General features: G+C 35.4%; 1 protein-coding gene across 1 annotated transcript; it reads left to right on the top strand.

Annotated features, from left to right (window-relative positions):
• Nucleotides 1-7,132: 7,132 nt before the first annotated feature.
• On the top strand, nt 7,133-9,143 carry LOC116121645 (amino acid permease 3-like). Its single transcript, XM_031407588.1, has 6 exons — nt 7,133-7,256; nt 7,372-7,602; nt 7,702-7,795; nt 7,920-8,140; nt 8,259-8,398; nt 8,508-9,143. Exons 1-6 carry the CDS (start codon nt 7,133-7,135, stop codon nt 9,141-9,143), a joined length of 1,446 nt encoding a protein of 481 aa, XP_031263448.1.
• Nucleotides 9,144-26,035: the final 16,892 nt, after the last annotated feature.

The following is a 26,035-nucleotide window of genomic DNA, read 5'->3' as shown; positions in this document are numbered from 1 at the left end:
TTTCTGCTTTCACTTTGAAATTGTATAGATCAACGAAAGGTTGAAGATAATTCCAATTTCTTACTTACGGAACAGTTCCAATGATTCTTTATTGAATTCTCAGTCCTGCAAATACCAAGAAAAATATGCTCAACCTTGTTCAGATGCAATATCCCAAAGTAAAGTGCAACTTCTTCAGTTTGCCATAAAATTGAACTGGTCAGACTAATGTTAGCTCGTATAAGTAAATGAAACATCAGAGTATGTCTGAACAGGATACATAAGCCAAAACACGTTCTTTACTGGATTTCCATAAACATTTTTCATAGCAAAAGAAAGTTCACAAAAAATATTTGGGTTCAGGAAGATATATTAGCATTATAATAGCAGCTTTAATGTTTCTCAAGTAATGCAATAAAACAAGATGACACCCTTTTTCGGCACCAGTCAAGAGTATTTACTCCTATGTTTTTCCCCATGCTTTCATGTATTTTAGAAATACCTTCCAGGCAGAAACTTGCTATCTCAGCCATTTGTTCCCATACGTTCCATGGCACTTAATAAGAGTTGATTCCTCCTCTTTGGTCCATGCAGTTCTTTTTATATCTGGATTAAATGGTTGTGCCATCTAAACAGAAAAATCAACAATTAAATAAAAATCTCTTTCTTCTTTTTAGGAGGAAAGGGTCTAATTTTGAAGAGAAAGAATAAATAAGATAGAGCTAAAACAGTGATTGTGCGAAATATAGCTAAAGCAACTAGAAGAGTGAAGGAAATAATGATATTTATCTGCATAATGCACTCGATGTAGTGAAGAACCTTTCTCGGCATTGCTTGCCTATACGGCCTGGCAAGTGTTTTGCTATCTCAGCCCATTTCTTTTTCCCCTGCTTCTCAACGAGTTCAATTATAAGATCATCTTCCTGGGGATGCAGAGGAAAAAAAAAAAAATGAGAAACAATAATTCTTTTCCCCAAACAAATAGAACTACTATGATTTGATATGAACCTCCTTGGTCCAGGGTCCTTTGACTAGATTAGGATTGAGAACCTTCTGCCAACGATGCAGGCACTGAACATCTGTCCTATCAGGAACACATTCCGCTGCCAAATTATCAAAGTTTATTAGAGCACAAGTCACCATAACAAACCGAGATCAGGCATGTGTTGTTACTTACCGATCTTTTTCCAATTTTTGCCCCTGAACTTTTCAACAGCAAATGCTAAAATTTTATCCTGTCAATAAAAGAACAAAGTTGTATAAACAGATTGTCAGCTGTCAATTTCAACTTCTTAGCTGAACATCAAACAATTAGAGGTTTCAAAATACATACCCCACTAACAAATGACTATGACTGTGTAATAAAGAAGTAACAATTAATATAGACACATATAGCACATGCAATTGATTGAAAACCCAATTGTTCAAGCAAAATAATTAAATAAGAAATACAATTGATCTCTATCTTTTCAAGCGACAACAATCGCGAAAAATAACCTCTACATACTGACCTCCTCCTCTGTCCAGCCTCCCTTTGTCGATCGTCTGGTAGGACCCGTCATCCTCCTAAATATACAACAAAAAACCTTACCATTGTCACAAAAATTTATGCATTGTAATCAAATATGAAAGACTCTGTACCAACTCTTTAGTATACTAGAATGTCAAGAAAATTCTACGTATTTTACCGTTGCCAAACAGATACATAAATATTTCTCTTTCTATTCATGAAACCATGCCAATTACCATTAAATAACGGTATAATAAATAATAATTAATACACACGAAGAGAAGAAACAAATAAACAAACCCTAGCATATAGACTTGCTTTACTTCAGCTTTCTCACAAGTAACCACACCCTCCTCCTCCTCCTCCTTTTTGTCATCAAAATCACTCTCTTTAACTTCTCCCATACTTTCACAATGACAAATTTGCCTTAATGAAGCATTAAATAATAAATACAAAAGCCAAACCCTAAATCATATATTTTAAAAAAACTTAAGGCCAACCTTGTAATTCAAGGTGAATAATGATAATGTCACAGCGGTCAAACAAGAAACACAGTAAAGAAAAGAAAGATGAAAGCAGAATCAAAGCAAGCGTTTAGTTTTGAAAGACTCCAAACGCTTCTTAAAACGGTTTATTGATTTGAAAAAAAAAGACTGTAACGGCTAAAAAGAAGAAGGAGAAGAAGAAAAAGGAAACAGATAGGGTTGATAGGAGAGTGAGATAATAATTAGAAGAAAACAAATAAAAATTCCGAAAAGATTGTTAAATAAAGAGAGGAAAAGAGAAGATTAGGTTTGGGCGTGAGAGAAAGAAAGTTCGCGGGAAAGAGAAGAAGTAATGCAGTAGAGTTTGCGAAAGAAAGAGAGTCCAAACGGCAATAAGATTCAAAATATGAACATGATGGAGACTCTATATAAGGCGCGTACGTTAGAAAGCCAAGGGAGCGATAGTTAAGCCTTATGTGAGGGTCGGTTGGTTTCGGACGGATACAGCGCCTCTGTGTATACAAACTTCACATACAAGAAACAAATTTAATATTATTTTATTTATTTATTTTTATTCAGATGATATTATTGGTACTGTAGTATAACTCGAAATAATCAACTAAATTAATTTTTTTTATTAAATCATTATTTCATTTATATATTAATACTACATTACTAAATAGGATAATGCATTACTTTGAATAAATATTTTGAGAAATCATTCTAAGATGGGCAACATTAGTTGTTAAGAAAGTAGCTTAGCAAAATAATAATTTTTACCCATCAATGGATAACAATGGATAGCCCACCGGTAAGGACAAACTAAGGAGATTGTAAATGGTTCAATTTGGTCCAACATACAGTCTCATGTTCAATTTTCCGTTGGACATAAAAATAGTATCTTTACCAATGATTTATTTGAAGATTGCGTCTTGAGGATCATGGCGGTGGATTGCTATGGGATAGTGGCATGCGTTAATTGATCTAGACATCTCAGTTATTAAATAATAATAATTTTTGAAAATGTTTTTAAAAATATGAAATTATTGGTGAAGAAATTAGCATAGCAAAATAAGGATATAAGTTAAATGTATAAACAATAAAATAAGTAAATATTTGGCTAAAAATAGAACTAAAACAACCAGAAAATAAAACTTTGGAGCCCATTAGCCCAAAAAAGATTCGTTAAGTGATGATTCTCAGTGCGCATAAACAGTGGCATCTTCCACACGAAAGTTCTCGTATCATACAAAGATTGGTGGCATCAAGTTCAAGGAGTGATGACTATTTGTATTAAAAGAAAATGTCAAAACTAAAAAGGGACTAGAAGATAATGCTGCTAATGAAGATGGAAAAAAATAGTGCTTAAGTAGCAATTAGTGGTGAAGAAAGGGGATGGAGGCAGGAGGAAATAATGGATATATCTGTCAAATTAGGAAGGATGGGTTTATCGTTTTTGCAGTGGATTTGCTTACCAAGTATCATTTTTTGCCCAAATATTTGATGACAGTATTTAGAACTTTCATGTGGAAAACTATCAAAGTTGGCCTCACTATCACTCCTGAGGTAGTTTTCTTCACCAAGATTACCCACTTGATATTTGATTATATAACATGATCATTAGCTAACGGGTGAAGTGCAGATAATCAAATTGAAAAGAGAATGTCGTATGATCCAGCCAATTTAAAGAAGGATAAAAAAAAACAATCAACAATTTCATGAATGAAAATTTTAGCAATCTTAAACTTTGTATTATTTGTGTGTCGAGCTCAATACCCCTATTTCTTATTTGCAAAGAGACGGTGATTCAAGAATTATAGGCTGAATATATTTGTGACCCCGGAAGAGTGTTATTTTCAAATAGTGATATTGTGTTTTGCCGATAGAAATTCCAAATTTATAATTGATTGTGTGTTGTGAGTTGTGTAACCTCGAGATACTCTTCGAATTGCTTTCTGTAATTTATTTTTTCAAAATAGTTCTTGCAATGGTAATCGGTTATGACTGCTAGGGACTTTTACATAATTTAGCTGGCCAAACGACATACACATACCCAAGATTTGGAGAAACAACAGATTGGTACCCAAAAGGTTTCAAAAAGACAAATTGATATCTTTTGTTAATGAAAAGACTAGAATGCCCTTTGAGAAATATTAGTCTAGTTTTTTAATTACGTTTAAACCCCTTAAGTTTATTAATTTCATCAAATACCATTAGAAAAGGTTTAAAAATTAACAAAAACACCCCCACCCACCCATACTTACCAGATTCCGGGGGCCACCGCTGGTGGTTGTCGGAATCTGTCACAACGGTCTACGTCACACCGTAAATGACCGATAATTCATTGACCTACCCTTTTCCGGCCAGATCCACAGTGGATCTGGCTGGAAAAGGCCAGATATGACGTGAAAAGGCCAGATCTGGCCGGAAATTGACGGCCAAAGAAATGGCCATCGTTGACTGTCAACGACGGCAAATCTTGGCCATCGTTGACAGACAACGACAACCATTTCTTTGGTCGTCACTTTCCGGCCAAATCTGGCCTTTTCACGTCAGATCTGGCCGGAAAAGGTCATATCAACGCCTTACCCACCAGATCCGATCAATCTGTGGTGTAACACAACTTTTCGACAGATTCCGGAGGTGGTGGCCGGAATCTGGCACCGCCGGTGGTGGGAGTGTTTTTGTCATTTTACAAAAATTTTATGTATTGGGGTATTTAGTTATATTATTAAACCTAGGGGGTTTTTAAAATATTTACAAAACTAAAATATCAAATTTTAAGGGTATTTTAGTCTTTTTATTAACAAAAGGTACCAATTTGTCTTTTTGAAACCTTTTGGGTACCAGTATGTCATTTCTCCAAACCTTGGGTATGTGTATGTCGTTTGGCCTAATTTAGCTTGGCCCAAACCGAAATTGATTGATAACCCAGTAGGCCAGTAGCCCAGAACCATGTAATTTCCCCTTACATTTTTCCACCTTCTCCATATCACAAAAGGTGGAACCTTGGAAAGTTTATAAATCTTAGGGATTTTTTTTTTAATTTTTTTTTATTTAAGACATGGATCATATATTCATATAAAGGTAAGGTGCTCAACGAGTACTCCAACAATTTAGGACGTTTAGTTTTTTTTTTTCTCCCAGGGGGATGCTTTTGGTATTAAAGGTGAAAGTTTAACTTTTTACAACATAAGGCTAACATCAATTTTGATAAAAATTAATACATATTTTATTTATACAAAATTTCTGTTTCGTTTTCATGTCATCTATTTTTAATTATTAAAATTATTCATAATTTTCGATTGTATTTTCGATCAAGATCAAAATTAAAGTTTACATATTTATTATATTCCATTCGCACTTTGCAACGCTACAAATGTACTTCTACCTTGAACACAATTCCGAAGGAGTGGTTCCACTTTACATGTTTTAATGATATTTTAAATTAAAGCAAAATAAATAAATAAATAACTCCATGGACAATGACTTCCATAAGAACTTCATGTAAGATATATTAAAGACTAAATTTATATATTATCATCATCATTATTATGTAAAATATGGAATAATTATTTACATACCTTTGTTGAGATTTGGTGTAATTCTTGCTATTGTTGTTCACTTTCACAAAAGACTCAATTCATTTTAGAATTTTTGAGTGTTTTTCTCATACTCACAATTAGGAAAAGCAATCCCTAATTATATAATCACTATCCAAGACTCAAAGTGGTTATTGAGGTGATTATCTTAAGTTATATCCATTTTCTAATGAAAGTGAATTGTAATTGTCCAAAACTAAGTGGCAGTTAATGGGCCACTTAGCCTTCAAATTTTGTCGCCATCATGTGTGATATGTCCTCTAAATTTCTTTCGTACAAACAAATATAATAAAAAAATGATACATAAATTAATGGTTTGATAATCATTAATGGAGTAAAAGAATCAATAGTATTAGGTAGATGTGAAAGCAAGATAAGCAACTACTGGATGTGGGAGTTACACTTCTTTTATTTATTATATTTATTTGTACCAAAGAAATTTAGAGGACATATCACACATGATGTGCCGAAATTTTGAAGTTCTTATGGAAGTCATTGTCCATGGAGTTATTTTTATTTAATTTGAAATATCATTAAAAGATGTAAAGTGGAACCACTCCTTCAGAATTGTGTTCAATGTAAAAAGTATTTTTGTAGCATTGCAAAGTGCGAATGGAATATAATAAATATGTAAACTTTAATTTTGATCTTTATCGAAAATACAATAAAAAATAATGAATGAATATAAATATATATCCATGCACAGAATTGATGCTTGTGAGCTATGCTATTTACTTCAATTCCCTTCTTTGTTTCTTCATTTAGAGTCGTTATCGTTGTACCTTCCTTAATTAATTTCAAGAAAGGAGAGCTCCAGAGAGCCATGCTACACGATCGAAGAAGAAGGGGTGAACATGATGGTATGAGTCCACAGAAATGTTTTGTGTTTAAATTACATTTCATAATAACATCCCGTTCATCATTAGCTTAATGCGTAGTTAGTGCAGGAAAAAGGGATTATTATAGCCATTAGTTCATCATTAGTATAGAGAAACCAAGATAAGAACTAAAGTGTAAGACCGATTCGCACAACTTTTATGACCGCTGCTTGTGGGAAGATATTATATAAATAAAAAACTATTAAGTGGGGATACTGACTACAGAAACAATTTCAGTTGTTTTTACTGTGGAAAAATGAAAAGCAGAGCAGTGGCCAGTGAGATAGTGAATTTAAGTGATCGTGTAAATGGCGGGAAAGAACTTTGTGGTTGACATGCATGCGTATAGTCTGTGTGTGTTTGACACCACGTGGCCCTTGTGCTTTTTGCTTCTCATCAGCTATATATATATATATATATATATATATCCCAGTTCCATGTCTCGTTTTGTACACTGATCAATTCACTTCATTTCTTTCTCTCACGCAGAACAATAACATTAATTGTTCGGTTTTGTTTCTCTTTTAAGCTAAACTTAGATCCATCAAAGAAACAAGACTGATATCTCTTCTTTTCAACCATTTCTTAGAAGCTTGCCTTGTTAATTTTTATTTACAGTACACAAACATTCAGTTAATCATTTTAAAGTAGAGTTGCTTATTTTTCTTGCTCTCTGTGATGGGTGAGAACACTGGCAACAATAACTACCTTCCTCAAAACCAAGTTTTTGATCTTTCCCTTGACGTGCATACTCAAGGCGGCTCCAATTCCTTGGATGACGATGGCCGCCTCAACCGAACTGGTAATTTACTCTTCTTAAAGCAAAAAGTAAATATGTTATGCTTTTAGTAAGTAGAAATGGTACTTCAGTTAACGTCTTTATTAATGATTCTTCTTTTTTCCTTTTTTTGAACCAGGGACTGTTTGGACTGCAAGTGCTCACATAATAACAGCTGGGTCGGGAATTCTGTCCCTGGCTTGGGCCATAGCTCAGCTGGGATGGATAGCGGGGCCAACTGTCATGATCGTGTTCTCTTTTGTCACTCACTACACTTCTACTCTTCAGCTGGCTGCTAGTTACCGTTCAGGGGATCCTGTTAATGGCAAGAGAGTCTATACTTTCATGAGTGCTGTTCGATCCAAACTTGGTAAATTTCACCCTGTGAAAATATCTACAAATCTACATTTAAGCAACTGCGTTTCACTCAAATATCTAATTACTTTTTCCCTTTTTTTTTTTTCCACAGGTGGAGTTAAATTTATGATATGTGGGCTTGGTCAATACCTGAATCTTTTTGGTGTTGCCATTGGCTACACAATTGGTTCATCTATGAGCATGATGTAAGTTTTATTTTATTTTTGTTTCTAATTTTATATATAAAAAAAAAAACCCCTAAGTATTCTAAATAGAATTTGATGTTTGTTGTTTTAGTGGCTTAATGAATTTCTGGTTTTGGTCAATCAGGGCTATCGACAGGCCTAGGTCAAACTGTTTCCACATAGGCGGTGGCAAGAATCCATGCCGCGTGAATAGCAATCGATATATGATTGGTTTTGGCGTGGTACAAATTATTTTCTCTCAAATTCCCCACTTTGATCAGTTATTATGGCTCTCCATTGTTGCTGCAGTCATGTCCTTCACCTACTCAACAATTAGTCTCGGTCTTGGCATTGCTAAAGTTGCAGGTGACTATGGCAATCTGCATCTGTAGTAGAGAATTTTATACTATGCTTGGATTAAATTTGCAGGAAGTTGTTGGTTATAGAAAAGCTAAGTTAAGTTTTTTGTTTACTTTATTTCCAGAAACTGGAACTTTCAGGGGAAGTTTAACTGGTATAAGCATTGGAACTGTTACTGAAACCCAAAAGATATGGAGGAGCTTCCAAGCACTTGGAAGCATAGCTTTTGCTTATTCTTACTCCATCATCCTCACTGAAATTCAGGTACATCTTCATTTTCTAATAAATACAAAAACAGAAAGTGTTTGATATATATTTCTTTTGGGACAATTTAGATGCTGATATAAACTAATGGATAATTGGTATGTAACAGGGCACAATCAAATCCCCACCATCAGAAGAAGAAACAATGAAAAAGGCATCACTAGTAAGTGTTGTAGTAACAACTCTATTCTACATGCTCTGTGCCTGCTCTGGTTATGTCGCCTTTGGAGACTTATCACCAGGAAATCTCCTCACCGGTTTCGGTTTCTATAACCCTTACTGGCTGCTTGACATAGCCAATGCAGCCATTGTTATCCACCTTGTTGGTGGATACCAAGTGTACTGCCAGCCCCTCTTCGCATTCATTGAGAAACAAGCTGCTGCAAGATTCCCAGACAGTTACTTCATTACCAAAGAAATTAAAATCCCAATTCCAGGATCTAGACCCTTCAGTCTCAACCTCTTCCGTTTGGTTTGGAGGACAACTTTCGTGATCGTAACCACTTTAATTTCGATGTTTCTTCCATTCTTTAACGACTTAGTTGGTCTGCTTGGAGCTCTAGGATTTTGGCCACTCACAGTCTACTTCCCTGTTGAGATGTACATAGCAGATCAGAGGATACGCAAGTGGAGCACGAAATGGCTTTGCCTCCAAATCCTAAGTTTTTCTTGCCTTGTTATCACCATAGCTGCCGCTGCGGGGTCTATTGCAGGAATTATTCTTGTCCTTATGTCTGATTACTAGTTCAGTTGAATCGAAATGGTATTCGCCATTCATCAACATTTTCCAAGACAAGGAAGAACTATAACGATTAGAATTTTCAGTTCTTGTTCATGTTCATTAGTTTTCTGTTGTTTTTTTTTTTTTTTTTTTTTCATCTTTAATCAAACGAAAGCAGGATATATATATAACTTTGCCTATTTTCCAAATGCAAAAATACAAGAAGTTAAGCCAATTAATGCTAGTATGTCTCCGTCTCTGTTCATTTATTGTACATCAATTAACTTCTCATGACACAACTGACCATCAACAAATCAGTCATCAAATTAATACCATCCAAATAATTGGCGGGATAATGTTCCATCGATCTGCAGCTGTTGGAAGAAATAAATATCAACTTGTAATTGAACTTCCCTTTTTCTATTTTCTCCATGCTGAAATGATATGCATGGCACCATATGCTAACTTCGTAGAACCATTCGAAGTGCCTATTTATAATACGCTCTCAAAAACAGGGAAAAAGACAAAAAAAAAAAAAACACATGGGTCAGTCTGCGGGACCGTTAAATGCCATGTTCTGAAAAATTTTCCGATTGCTATCTCTGTTCAGACTGAAGAAGAAGCTCAATTTGATCATAACTTCAACAATAAGTACAAATGGGAAGATTTGAGAGATGGATCAGATTCAGAATCGCTTGAGTTGTTACAGTAGAAGGAGTGAGCTTTCTTTGGAGAGTAATGTTACCCTTACCTACTCACTTTACTCACTTCTCTTACTCACTTTTGTAAATATATAGTATAATACAGATATTATACGTATAGTATGGATATCATATCTCATTTTAACAAAGTGAGTAAGAGAAAGTGAGTAAAAGGAATGAGTAAGGGTAACATTTTTCTTCTTTCGAAGGCACATGTACACACCCATAATTTACCGTAAAGACAATTTGATAGTCAAAAGATTTGAAAATGACATGTACCAATTTTATGTCCAAATCTATTAATAAATCCGTTTAAGAACAATATAATAATTTTATATCCAACCAAAAAATAAACTTTAATATTCATCATTAATTTTAAATTAATCTCTAAATCCTTAATTTTTTTTTATCCTCTTTTTTTATTTCATTTTTCTCTTCTCTCTCTTCTCTTTCTTTCCTTTCTTCTCCGTCTTTTCCCTCCTCCCCTTCTCTTTTTTTACTTTTCTTCTCCCTCTTTTCTCTTCTCTTTCTTTCGTTTATTCTCCATCTTTTCCCTTCTCTTTTTTCTTTTTCTTCTCCCTTTTTTTCCTTCTCTTTCTTTCCTTTTTTCTCCGTCTTTTGAGACTCAAAAGATGGAGAAAAAAGGATCTCAAAAGACGGAGAAAAAAAGAGGAAAGAATGAGAAGGGAAAAAAGGGAGAAGAAAAGGAAAAAACGAGAAGGGTTAATTTCATGTGCTTCAGATACTGGTCAAAATCATATAAATAATACATATATATTATAAAAATTTATGTGAACGACAATATTGGTGAAACAAGTGGCAGTAGTGGGGAGAGCCTCCACCCTAGCGCCCCAAACGGAGATTCATGCCAGTAAGCAGGCGGCGGTGTGGGCCCACTAAGTCAACGGCCATGAAAATTAGTGGGTGGAGGACTTACCTAAATTAAACAATAAATAATGTTATCTTTTCCATTTCATCATAATTATAATGGACATTAAAAATACAGGTGATTCTTCCAGACTTCCACCAATTGCGAGCGATTCACTTTATATTTAAACTAAATGGAAAGTTAAAAATGAGAATCTCCAAGAATTAGGACAGTTGATTCTTCCTGATTCACTTTATATTTAAACTAAATGGAAAGCCCGCACATTACGCGGGTATATTTATTAGAAGTTTTTAAAATAATTTATAAAAAGTTTTATAGCAATGAAAGCAACCAATTATATTTAGTTATGAGAATTGTTAAGTATAACTTTTTTTAAAGGTAAATTATGAGTTTATATTTCGATGAACGTAAAAGGACTAACACCAATTTTTATATTTTTATATAAATGTTATTTGTTTCGATAAATGTGAAAGGACAAATATGAATCTTTTGTCTTTTTATTTAGATATTTGAAATGGCAATATAATGTCATTATATAATTTTTATTAATATTTACAAATATCATACACTAATTAAAATCCTATACATTAAAATAATGTAAATTTTATTTATAAATGAAATTACCTATAAAAATTAATAATATTATTTACACTTGGTTTACATAAACTCTATTCCATTTGTTTTTTTTGGACAAATCATCACTTAATCCCTAAACAAAGAGAAAAACTATGAAAGTGACTGTTAAATATGGAAGCTTGAAACAACGTCGTTTAAGTAACATTAATACGGCGTCGTTTTAGGCATATTAACTTGGACGAATTCAAACCACAGGATGCACTCCAGATCTAACGGCCAGGATCAATCACGAAGTCAAACCATATATAAGCACATGTTCGTTCAGATTTGGCAGAGTGATATACAGTTGTTAGGGTTCTCTGTGTCTGCTCTTCTCTGTGTTAGGGTTGATATTCTTCATTCCAAATTGTGAGTTAAATCAGTCGAGTGATTAGGGGTTTTAATCATTTAGGTGAGAGTGTTGTTCTCTCGGGTTAGGGATATTCAGAGAGTATCTTGTAAGGCTGGTTGCTATTGTAATCGGGTAGATCTGGTGAGTGTTAAATCTGTGTAATCTTGACTGTTTCTGGTAATTGAAGTGCAGCGAGCTCATACCGTTCTTGAGCTCAACGTGGATGTAGCTTATCCATAAAAGGATAAGTGAACCACGGTAAATCGTGGCTTGTCTGTGTGTTTGATTTTGTGGTGTTTTCTTGTTTCTTGGTGTAATTGTTTTGTGTTGATAGATCAGTATTAAGTTTTCGGCTATAACAGTGGTATCAGAGCCATTTCTTGAAAGTGAAGTTCGTGTTTTACAAAATTAGGGTTTCGTAAAATTAGGGTTCTTCTGAGAAATTGGGGGTTTTTCAAATCAATTCCTGTGAGTCTCCAATTAAGTCCTAGAGAGTCAATCTTGATCGAGTGTGAGGGTATATCGGCTGGAAGACCAGTGACCGCCTTAAAAATGCATAGCAGTAATTGGCAACCTCTGGTGTAACAACGCCTCGTACGCCTCAGACTCACCTTCTTTGTCATTGTTTCGGTATAAGAAGTTCTTTTACGAAATTAGGGTTTTGTGAATTTGGGAATTTTTTGTTAAAGAAACAGAAATTAGGGTTTCACAAAATTAGGGTTTCGGAAATTGGGGTTTTGTGAATTGTTTACTTCNGGCTACACTGTCGACCTTGTTTTTGATGCTTCTGTACATGATACAACTTTTTGTATAAAGAATGTATATGTTTAATAAAAGAAAAATTTGGGCCCAACCTTTTTATGCTATTTTATATGTATTTCATTATGTACATGTTTTATGAGTATTTGAGTAGGAAGTGGCTATTACAATGACAAGCATATCAGGAAGAAGGATTTTGAAGTGGGGCAAAAAGTGTTGTTGTTCAACTCTAGACTTAGGCTATTCCCCGGAAAACTTAAGTCTAGATGGTTCGGACCATTCATTATTACAAGGATTCACTCATCCAGAGCAATGGAAGTTACACGTGAAGAAAAGGACACTTTTACGGTCAATGGACAGAGATTGAAGCCATACATTGATGGGGTGATGAGTTGCAAATCTATCCCAATACGGCTTGACATTCCAACTTGAAAAAATTAAGAGAGTCGAGCTTACCGACTATAAACAAGCGCTTCTTGGGAGGCAACCCAAGTGTTTAATTTTTTTATTAATTTATCTTATTTCAGTGTGTTGAATGTTTTTTATTCTTTTTAATTATTATTATTATTTTTTTTTTTTTTTTTGTTTTTTTGGGTGATAGGAAATCGTTTGGCTTAAGGGGAAATGTTAAGCAAAGGTGCTGAGAAAGTTTTAAACAAAATGGATGTCTAGCTTAAGGGGAAATGTTAAGCAAAGGTGCTGTGAAGAATAAGTGAAACAGAGTAGTAGTTTTAGAGAAGCTGGGTCTATTTTGTAATGATTGTATAAGCTACATGGCTTAAGTGTAATTACATAATTTAAAAGCACTGCCATTTTGTAACAAATATTGGCTATATAAGTGCTTATGTACTGTAACATAATTAGTCAATAAAATTTCCAGATTCTGCTTTTCTTCGTTCTACAGAAGCTTCCCCTGCACTTTTCTTTTCTTGATTTCTTTACAAAATCCTTTAGTGCCACTGTCCGATATTGTACCCAGTGTTGACTTGATAGTAGCTGGGCTTAAGGCTAGGGAATTAGAGCTTAAAACTCTTAAGAGGAACAATAGCACTCTGTTTGTGAAGGGTATATTAGAATTTGGTCAGTCTAGTAAAGGATTTCAGCTTAGTCAAGGGGGTAAGAATAAGAAGAAATGGAAGGGAAACAATAAAACCAAAACAAAAAGTAGGAAGTGTTACTACTGTAACAAGACAGACAATCTACAGAAAAATTGTTTTGACTGGAAAAAGAAACAGAAACTAGGAAATACAGAGAACAACCTAGCCACCACTAGTAACCAAATGGATGAACCAGAAGTCCTAACAGTGTCAATATCTGACACTACAAAAGAATGGGTTTTAGATTTAGGCTGTACTTTCCATATAACTCCTAATAGGAGTTAGTTCCAAGACTTTGAGGATTCTGATCATGAGACTGTATATATGGGAAATAACCAAGCATGTACAGTTAAGGGTATTGGCTGCATAACCCTTAGATTAAGTGGGGGAAAACTGATCAGGTTAACCAAAGTCAGGTATATCCCTAACTTAAAGAGAAACCTCATATCTCTAGGCATCCTGGATGAAGCAGGCAGCTGCTATAAGGCAAACAGTGGGTGGTTGAATGTCTATAAGAATGAAAACCTTGTGTTGACTGGAGAAAAGAAAAATGGACTCTATATACTTTGTGGTAGATTCTATTCTAATTGTAACAGCACAACTCTTGGGTCTTCAAATTTATCAGTAACTGAAAAGTGGCATTTGAGGTTAGGCCATATGAGTCAGAAGGGAATGGATGTTCTATATAGGCTAGGACAGTTTGGGAAAGATACTGTCACTAGTTTACAATTCTATGAAAATTGTGTACTTGGTAAACATCATAGGAACAGATTTCCTAAGGGAGTTCATCTAGCAAACAACTGTTTGGATTATCTACATTCTGATTTATGAGGGACAGAAAAGGTTAAATCTCATGGTGGAAACAGTTATTTTCTCTCAATCGTAGATGACTTCAGTAGAAAGGTCTGGGTATTCTTACTTAGGTCAAAAGATCAAGCCCTAGCAAAGTTTAGAGACTGGAAAACTTTAGTTGAAAACCAGTCTGGTAGAAAGGTCAAAGCCCTTAGGACTGACAATGGGCTGGAATTCTGTAATTTGGAGTTTGACAAGTTCTGTAGTGAAGAAGGGATCTTGAGGCATAGGATAGTTAGAAATATCTCTCAGCAAAATGGGGTTGCTGAGAGAATGAATAGGACACTCCTAGACAAAATTAGGTGTCTATTGATCACTTCAAACCTCTCAAAAACATTCCAGGGAAAGGCAGTCTCCATAGCTGCCTATTTAGTGAATAGGAGTCCCTCCACAGCTAGACCTGGCAAAACGGGTGGGTGGGTCGGGTACGGGCCGGGTAAAACGGATACGGGTAAAACGGGTACGGGTCCAAAACGGGTGGATATATACGGGTCCAGTATTTTGGACCCGTGCCCTACCCTATACGGGTACGGGTGGACCCGCGGGTGGACCGTTTTTTCTCTCTCCAGCTTTTTGTTTTGACAGTTTCACCCCTAACAGTTTTCAATTATGACAATTACACCCCCAAAATTCCTGCAGTTTTAATTTTTTACATTTACACCCCCTAAATCAACTACTCTAAATTCAATTCAATTAAGAATATAAACAAATATGAACCAAAAAAAACAAATAACACATAAACAAACAATAACATATAATACAAAACTACAAATACCAACCAAAACAAACAAATACAAAATCACTAATACACAATTACACATAAACAAACCAAATAAGTCAATAAACTATAAATACCAATTAAAATAAACAAATACATAATCCAATATTCAACAAAAAAATTCTTAAGACAGCAAATGTTCATTCCACAGTGGGCGTGATAGAGTCTCTTGATTCCACGGTCTCGAGATCAGTCAATGGCACATCAAGATCATCATCCGAATCATCTTTCACCTCATTATCTACAAAACAATGATCAACTACAAATATTAATAAATGTAAATAATAAAATATACGAAATATTATGTTAACATGTTACCTTCAAACTCATATCCATATAGCCAAGTTCGAGTGCATATCAAAGATTCTGCATTTTTTGGTCGAAGTGAGCTTCGATATTTGTTGAGCACTTTACTACCAATACTAAAAGCGGACTCTGAGGCAACGGATGTTATTGGTATTGCCATGATATCACGAGCCATCATGGTAAGTACCGGATAACGATCACGATTATTCTTCCAATGATCGAGGATATCCAAATTCTGATATTTGACGCGATCAAACCTCATCTCTTCCAAATAAAGATCTAACTCGGATTTCTTAGTGGAAATGAAAACACTCTCATAGCTGTCAAAAGCCTACATCATTTAAACAGTTAAGTGTCAAAAGTTAAAATTAAACAATAAACAATACTTTATTTATCATAAGAATATAAAAACTAAAAAGTATAGTGACTTACAGAAGAATGATCTACACGCCTACTAGAAGTAGAACTACTCGCAGGAGAAACAACTGAAGGTGAGGCAGGAACTTCTTTACAACATTTAGCCTCGTAAGCTTGAAAAAGCTTTTGCAAGTTATTCTTAACAGTCTCCAACTTCAGTACGGCAGTATTTGAATCATAAACTTTGTTGAAAGCATACTCCACAAACTGAAACTTGAGACGTGGGTCAAGAATAGTTGCAATCGTCAACACAAAACTATAAGAATCCCAATATTTTGTAAATTTTGGGATCATTTGTTTTGCCATGCTCTTAACAACTTCATCCTCACTCGTACTCTCTTCAATTAAACGCAATTGAATTTCCCACACACATTTCAAGTACAAGTTTGCTGTAGGATATTTAGAACCTGAGAATAAAGTCGTAATATCATTAAATGGTTCCAAGAACTTGCATATCCTCTCCCCCCTATCCCATTCTTCATTTGATGGACAAAATTTATAACTAGGATCTATTGTTGACAAAGCCACAAACACGGGACGAAATATTAACGCTGTATCAAGCATTAAAAATGTCGAATTCCATCTAGTGGAAACATCCAATCTCAACCCCATTGAGCTTTTCACTCCCATTTGTACAGCAAGTTCTCCAAACTTGATTCTCCTAGCCTCAGTTGCTTTAATATATTTCACACTATCTCGAATCTTATTCAAAGCAACACTAGCAGCTCTTAACCCTTCTTGAACAATAAGATTCAAGATATGTGCAGAACATCGCACATGGAAAAATTCACCTTTACATAACAAAGCATTCTGCACACAAAGCTGGTTCCTCAAGATATCCTCCATCCTATCATTACTACTTGCATTATCCAAAGTAATTGAGAAAATTTTCTTTTCAATACCCCACTCTTGCAAGAAATTCATGATATTTTCTGCCAAAACAACCCCTGAGTGTGGAGGAGGAATATGACAAAAGTTCAATATTTTATTCTGTAACTCCCAATCCTCATCTATATAATGAGCTGTCAAAGAAATATATCCCTCAGTTGTACCAGAAGTCCAAACATCAGAAGTTAAGCATATTCTACTTGTCAGCCTCCCTAATTCAAGCTTAGTTTTTTTCTTCATCCTTTCAAATATTTTTAAGCAATCCGCCTTAGCGGTGTTCCTAGAATAATGCACAAGCTCATTACACACATATGAAAAGACTCTCCTAGTTCCTTGATTCTCCACATATGAATATGGATAGTTATGTTGAATAATTGATAAGGCCATATATTCACGAAAAGTCTCTTGACTAATCTTTCTACTTTGCAATCTATGATTATGATCAATCAATAATTGCCCTACATCATGGTTGGCACGTTTTGGACAATTCTGTATATGACGCTTCATATTTTTAGTCCCATGTGTGGCACTACCATATGCATAAGATTTACTGCATGCCTTACACCTAGTCCTTTCAGTGTTATTCTCAACATATATCTCAAAATAATTCCAAACTTCTGATGTTTTACGTTTATTTCTAGAACTAGTTGTAGGAATACTAGAACTAGAAGGAGGTGGCATTACCCTAGAAGCATCGTCACTTGCTCTCACGTTGACCATATCTGTATCTATAGTTTCTGAATCCGCCATGTCAATGCTTGAGACTAAAAAAAAAAAAATATATATATATATATTAGGTCTCTCACACACACTCAAAGGATAATACAATAAAATAAAGAAACAAACATCAAGAATTTAGTGCTGATATCATATTCATTTAATCACTGTACTTATAAACCAATTTATCTTTTCATTTTTGTTTAATTATGACTTGATTTCCGGATTTTGCAGGAGAGGGAATGGTAGTTGAAAGTTACTGTTGTTTAATTAATAAACATGTTTCATAATTTCAGGATCTTTTCACCATTATTAACACATTGCTAGATCTTATTATCCTGTATAGATTAACTATATATTAATTGGTTATTATCCTGTACGGCTCATGGCATCTAATTATTATAACTCTTCTTAAATAATTTAAATTATATAATATTTGAAGTCTTGTTTTATAATCGTGCTTAAAAAAACTTAAAACATAAAGGAAGAACCTAAGACTAATCTGGATTAAACTATGACAACTTTGCTAGCCTGACCAACCCTGCCGCTACTTCTTTCTTCCACTAAAGCAAGATTGGTATACGCATCACATATGTGATTCACTAATGACAGGCTTAAAAAGTCAATACAAATATGCTACACAAGATACAGAATTAACTGGGAAAAAGAACTTGGCTTAAAGCATGATACTTAGAGAAATTCTATATATAAATTAAAATAATTAAATAGTAATAATAACAGAACCTGGCTATAAGAAAACTACTCAAGGTAATAAACTAAATCTTCCAATCAAATGGATAATAAACTAAATCCTGTGAAGGCTACGATCACAATATTGCTTGTAATTACTGTAAATGACCTTATCGAGAAAAAAAAAAATTGTTTTGAATCACAAAACATCGGAACTATTATTGTATATTGAACATTCTTTATAAAGGGTATGACAGAAATATGGATCTGAAGGTTTTTTTTTGGGGAAATTTGCTATCTGTTACACATCTGAATAAGGATACGGAATCGAAAAAGAGCTTTGTTTGACAAAATTCATCTGATTCTAGCCAGTAATTTAACATGTATCTAAGGCAGAGATCAATTAGCATTTCGAAAGTTCTTTTCTTACCGGTTGAAGTTAATTTTCTTATAAGTAGCAAGGAAAGTATTTTCATGCCAACCAAACAGTAGTAAAGGTATTCTTACTTATCAAACTCCTAAATTCCACAAAGTTTAGAGAAAGACAATTTAGAAAAGGCATGTGTATGAGTCACTCTCGAAAACATTGGAACATTAACAGAGCCTGCATATCAAATGATATTTTGAACAGAATGATTAATTCCTATCAACATAACCTTTATGACTATGGTCATTAAATCAGATTTATTTCAAATGCCCTTTTCATGCAGCATCTAGCACAACAGTATACACCCAGAAACCAAAAAAGCAGTTGGCTTGAAATTCTTTAGTTACTAATCTATTTGGATGAGTGAAACCAAATACACACAGCAAAATCTAAGCTTTCAACAACTAAAATAAAATAAAAAATACGAACTTCTACATATCTTCTGTAACAATTATCTGAAGCAACTCTACATATCTTCTGCTTCAACCATACAAAAAAATAAAAAAATTAATCGAAAAGGATTTGTTTTTGAAGAAACCTGTTTTTGACGAAGTGACGATGCGGCAGATCAGAGATGAGATGTTCAGATGAGAGTGAGACTGTGAGAGGGAGGCGTGACCGTGATGAGTCTGATGAGTCTGATGAGTGATGACTAATGAGATGCGTGAGAGGGAGGCGTGAGTCGCGTGACTGCGTGAGTGTGAACTGTGACTCTGTGAGAGGGAGGCGTCAGCCGCGTCAGGCGTGAGAGGGAGGCGTGAGACTGTGAGAGGGAGGCGTCACGGCGTCAGGCGTGAGAGGGAGGCGTGACTGCGTGAGCGAACTGTGAAGTCTTCAAGTCTGTGATAAAAAATTTTAGGGCTTCATTCAGTTCAGAGTCTTCAGACATTGAAATTTTGAAATGAAGCCTTGCCAAATACGGGTGCCCGCGGGTGCCCGCGGGTTCACCCGTATGACCCGTGATTAATTGGACCGGGTACGGGTACGGGTCACAAAAAATGGGTTTAATTTATTAAACCCGTACCCTATATTTTTTACCCGGGTACGGACCGACCCGCGGGTCCATACCCGTTTTGCCAGGTCTATCCACAGCAATAGATCTAATCAATCCAGAAGAGAGATGGTCTAGAAGAAGACCAAAACTAGGGCATCTAAGAGTGTTTGGCTGTGCAGCATATGCACACACAGTAGGGGGAAAACTAGAACCAAGATCAACTAGGTGTGTGTTCCTTGGATATCCCGAGGGCACAAAAAGGTACAGGCTGTGGGATAGAGAGTCACCAGGGGTCAGGATCATAGTGAGCAGGGATGTTGTGTTTAATGAGGGAGTATTCCCATGCAAAGGAACTAACCCTGATGCATGTACCACCAAAAGCATAGAAACAGTCACCAGTCAGACCAGTACCACTCAGATTGAGGTGGAGCCCATAACCCATCAATTAAATCCACCTCAAGCACAAGCACAAGCACCCCAGCAGCCTGAAATTGAAACTGCACCTGAGGAACTTGATCAAGCTAAAGATGAAGAAGCAGAAGAGTTCCTAGAACCACAACAACATGAACTGACAAATTATCAGTTGGCCAGAGACAGAACAAGGAAAGAGATAAAACCACCCTCAAGGTATTCATACGCAGAACTAATTTACACTGCTCTTCTTGCAGGTACTGAGGTGCTGAGGTCAAAACCTGATACATATCAAGAGGCCATGGAATCCAAGGATAAGGACAAATGGAGAACAGCTACGGAGGAGGAAATGCAGTCTTTAAAGGTAAATGAAACTTGGACATTGGTTCCAAAACCAAGTAATCAGAAGTTGACCCAATGTAAGTGGCTGTTCAAACTTAAAGATGGCATTTCCATAGCTGACCCACTTAGGTATAAAGCCAAACTTATGGCTAAGGGGTACACCCAAATGGAGGGGATATACTTCAATGAAGTCTTATCCCCTGTGGTAAAATACAAACAATTAGGATGATGTTGTCTATAGTTGCATATCAAGACTTGGAATTAGAGCAGTTGGATGTTACCACTGCATTCCTTCATGGAACACTAGAGGAAAAAATCTATATGAGCCAGCCTATGGGGTTTACTGACCCTGAGTTCCCAGACCATGCATGCCTTCTAAAAAAGTCTCTATATGGGTTAAAATAGTCCCCTAGACAATGGTACAAAAGGTTTCACACATTTATAATAGGTATAGGATTCACTAGAAGTCAATATGACAGTTGCTTTTATTTTAAAATGGACAATGATCTACCTATCTACTTGCTTTTATACGTTAATGATATGTTGTTGATTAGTAAGTCAAAAACCCAGATTAGTGAATTGAAGAAGAGGTTAAATACTGAATTCAGCATGAAAAACCTAGGGAATGCCAAGAAAATTCTAGGCATGGAAATAAATAGGGATAGAAAGAGATGTGAACTTAGACTGCAGCAACAATCTTATCTACTGAAGCTAATCACAAAGTTTTGAATGACTGGTGCCAAACTTGTGTCAATGCCCCTAACCAGTCAGTTTATACTTAGTAAGTCCCAATGTCCCAAAACTGAGTCAGAACTGTTGAAAATGGAGTCTATTCCATATGCTAATGTTGTGGGGTCACTGATGTATGTCATGATTAGTACTAGGCCAGACTTAGCCTTCGCAATTTCCATGTTAAGTAGGTATATGTCCAACCCTGGTATGGAACATTGGACAACTTTAAAATGGATGCTGAAATATATAAACAATACTGTTTGTGTTGGGCTTGAATACTATAAAAGAAATACTGCATTTGATCTGGTTGGGTTTGTAGATACTGATTTTGCAGGTGATAAGGATGCCAGGAAATCAACAACAACATATTTCTTTACATTGGGTGGAAATTGTATAAGCTGGAAATCGCAATTGTAGCCAATAGTAGCACTGTCTTCAACAGAATCAAAGTACATTGCAGTAACTGATGCAGTCAAAGAAGCCTTATGTCTAAAAGGAATTATGACAGAGGCAAATCTAATTGGTGGAAAGGTGACAGTGTATTCTGATAGTCAAAGTGCGATTCATCTAAGCAGAGATCCAGTGTATCACGAAAGAACTAAACAAGTGGATGTCTGCTATCACTTCGTAAGGGATCAAGTTGCAAGCGGAATCATTGATCTTAAGAAGGTACCCACAGAAGAAAATCTAGCAGACATGGGCACCAAGATAATCAGTCCATCCAAGTTCAAGCACTGCTTGAACTTGTTGTATGTCAAATAGCCTGGAGTGATAAAGAGCTATAATGGAATTGAACTGAGCAAGCTACATAGAGAGGTTGTTTCCAATGCTTCCAAGGTGGAGATTGTTAAAATGGAAGCCTGAAACAGCATCGTTTTGGGTAAAGAAGTACGACGTTGTTTTAGACAAAGCAACCATAATGAATCTAGACCGCAGGATGCACTCTAGATCTAACGGCCAAAATCAGTCTCTTAGTCAACCATATATAAACTCCTTTTTTGCGCAGAATCGTGTAACACACAATTAGGGTTTTCTTTTTGTGAGATTTCTGAGTTAGGATTGTGAGTTCTTTGCAGATTGTTTGTGAAATCAGTTCGAGTGGTTAAGGAGATTAATCATTCGGGTGAGAGTATTGTTCTCTCGGGTTAGGGATAATTAGTGGGTATCTTGTTAGGCTGATTGCAATTTACATTTGTGTAGATCTGGTGATTGTCGATTTTGTGCAATCTTGATTGTTCTTGATAATAGAAAATGCAGCGAGCTCATACCGTTCCTGAGCTCAACATGGATGTAGCTTATCCATAAAAGGATAAGTGAACCACGGTAAATATTGTCTTGATTGTGTGTGTGTGTGATTTAATCTTGAATCTTGTTTGTGGTTTGTTTGTGTTGGCGAATTGATCAATTAGGCTCGAGTTCTAACAGCATTGTTGAGCAAGTTTTCTTTATATTCATCTTCAACCTTGCATTATCTTTTGAGCTAATTGTTCTTTGAAAATCCTTTGAGGTTTATTTCATTTTTAATCACGTTGCATTATGTTTTGGTAAGCTTAAAAATACCTTACTAACCTTTGTTGTTTGAGCTTTGTTGGAATGTGTTTCCTTGATAATGCTTGATGGGATTTCGAGCTGTTGGAGCTAAAGTATGTCTTTGGTATTGAAGCTTGAGTGGAGCTCAAGGCTATCTAGGCAGTTTCTTGGTGTGAAGTTTGCTGTGTTAGAACAAAGTTTAATCAAAGGGTGAAGTTGAAGTGTTGTGACAACATGGAGTTTTCTACAACTGATGCTTAACTTTGACTTTGTAATTGAAGTATAATGTTTATCATAGTGGATTTGCTTCGTCTGGACTTAGTCCTATGGATGTAGGCATTTGGCTAAACCATGTAAAAATGATTTGTGTGCTTTACATTATGTCATGGATGTTTAGTTTATCTTGATGACGGATGAACAAACCCACATGCACATATGAACATGTTTAACCCATTCTCATAAAACTTTCGGATTTCAAATTATTTTTTTGGATTAAAGTATAAACCTTATTTCTTTTAAGATTCTTATCTTATTGAACTATTAATCTTGACCTGACACTCCTCATCAACTTACAAACGAATACAGTAAAAATAAGCTAATATGAAAATGAACCCAACTTTGAATCGATAGGAGAGAAATGCTCACACTTGAAATACTCAAATATTCCAAACTCCAAATAAGAAGTAATCAAGTTGCAGTGTTCATGCAGAAGCATTTATATCTCTTTAAACATGTTGACCTGACACTACTAATCCCTTAAAAGATTTAAAGGAAATAGGGAAAATCAAAATATAAATGTGGAGGCGTAAAAATCATGAATACCTTATATTTAGTGTTTAGAGCAAGATTAATTTGGAGTGTCTTACAATGTTCTTTCTTCTGATAATCTAGCACTGAGAATTTATTACGAGATTGAATAGTTTTTATACTAGTCAGAGCCCAAAGACTTCTCTAGAAAATCACAGTATAGATAAGGGAAAAAAATTTGTGTAGGTTAATGAATCCTCCAAAACGGGTGTTTACTATGGTTTATAAAAAACATTAATATTTAGGATTATCTTTGAAAATAACTCATTGAAAGATGGCAAAGATTTTTGTTGACACTTGATTTTAGACGCCAACGACTCGCACGTGAGAAGCGCTAAGTGGACTTAGGAATCACACGTGATGGATCCATGAGATTTGAATATGGAGCTGAGATTATATATGTTGCAAAAAACATAAATAAAAGATTGGCAATAGGGGTTTTTATAGTGGTTCGGATGCTCAACAAGCTACTCCTACATCCACTATTATTTTATTGATCTCTGACTATTTCTATGATATTGCCCATAAGGCATACAAAGATGAAGAAATACAGTGTTTACAAAGAGAGAAAGAATTGAACTCTTATCTATGGTTAGCTCTCCTATGCCCAGCCCCCCTCTTCGGGAAGAGAAGTGCCAATTTATACACCTAAACACTCAATGTAATGAGTGTTTTGCAAGTTGCCTTGACACATGAAAGGCTCTCATCCATTCATTTCTTGAAAGGAGATAGGGTTGGTAAAAATATCTTTGAGGAGATATGGGCTTGACAGCTAGTGTAGAAAGACATTTATTAGGCTGACATAAGCATGACTTTTGAGGCATAACAGAAGCCCCCCAGTTTTTGGAGTACATAATCGCGCTTCAAAAACTAAGGTATTTGATCTGAATGGTTGCAGTCTCGAATTGAAGAGCTCGAACTGAAATCTATTAGGAGCTCGACCTGAAATCTGTTAGGAGCACGACCTAAAATCTGTTAGCAGCTCGACCTAAAATCTGTTAGCAGCTCGACCTGAAAACAAAACGAGCTCAATCTGAGATCAAAACGAGCTCAATCTAAGCAAAACGAGCTCAACTTGAGAGCAAAACGAACTCAACCTGAGAGCAAAACGAGCTCAACTTGAGCAAAACGAACTCGACTTGAGAGGTCATAACGAGCTCGACCTGAAAGGTCATAACGAGCTCTACCTGAGCACATCGAGCTCGACATAAAAGGTCATAACGAGCTCGACTTGAGAGATCATAACAAGCTCTACCTAAGAGCACAAGAGATCAGCGATTTCAGCGTGTGATCAGCGATCTGAACACGCGATTTGAAGTTAAAGATCAGCGATCTGAAGCCGAGAATCAGGACAACCTGGGCGTGCGATTTGGCCACGCGATCAAAGAATTCTGATGCGTGCGATCTGCGATCTGGCCACGCGGTTGGAGAATTCTGATGCGTGCGATCTGCAATCTGGCCACACGATTGGAGAATTCTGACGCAGGTCTGAGATCTGAGCATGCCATCAAGGGATTTGGACGCAGGCTTGAGAATCGGACCTGCATGGGCCACCAAACTGTTGACACTCGATTTTGGACGCCAACGACTCGCACGTGAGAAGCGTTAAGCGGACTTAGGAATCACACGTGATGGATTCATCACGTGTGATTCCTAAGTCCGCTTAACGCTTCTCACGTGCGAGTCGTTGGCGTCCAAAATCAAGCGTCAACAATTTTTGATCGAATAATATTTTATCTTTAATTATATGCTAAAATAATTATAAATATATGTAATGATTTAAATCGAAGGGTAATCATATGTGGCCAGTGTGCATGACAGATAGATTAGACATCAAAAGAATCAACGAATCACGACCGTTGCTTACTTTTTTTATTTTTATTTTAATAAAAAATTCTGTTTAAATCTCAATGAAACAAGGGAATTTAATTGAAAGAGATGCAATGTATACTTTATCGTAAGTGGTTCATGGATTCAATACTTTAAAGCACAGAGTGTTCCATGGATTCAATATAGAATATCTTCTTATATAATAATTAGGTATGAATAGACAAATTTGATTATTAATATATATATTTATAGAGGAATCCTATGTTGCTAACTCATAAATTTACCAAAAATATTTATAAATACAAAGTTCAAAACATATATAACTGCTCCTATAACAAGACATTAGTAGTCGGTAACACTATATCATTCCACAAAAATCCTACAACTAATAAGATGCTAAATATTTAGAGATAACATGGTGTATTGTACCAAGAACTCAATGAGAAATGTTATTTCATTCACTTATGGGTAGCTCAGCGATAAGGATGAACTAAGGAGGTTGCAAATGGGTAGAACCTACAGTCTCATGCTCAATTCTCCGTTAGACACAAACAGACACATAGTTACATACAAACATGTGAGTTCAATTGAACCCACTCAACTTTTTACGAAAATTAAAAAAAAAAAAATTTATGTTTTATAGAATTTACAATTTTGACTCATTTAAATTCATACTGAACCCACTCAAATTTTTTTTATAAAAAAATGTTTTATATTTTAGAATATTTACAATTTTGACTCTACTTAAATTCATATTGACCTTTCAAAATTTTATTATAAAT

This window comes from Pistacia vera, unplaced genomic scaffold, assembly GCF_008641045.1.
Source record: "Pistacia vera cultivar Batoury unplaced genomic scaffold, PisVer_v2 Contig127, whole genome shotgun sequence".
Lineage (NCBI taxonomy): Eukaryota > Viridiplantae > Streptophyta > Magnoliopsida > Sapindales > Anacardiaceae > Pistacia > Pistacia vera.
The sequence above is the reverse complement of the archived record's forward strand: the minus strand, read 5'-3'. Positions and strand labels throughout refer to the sequence as shown.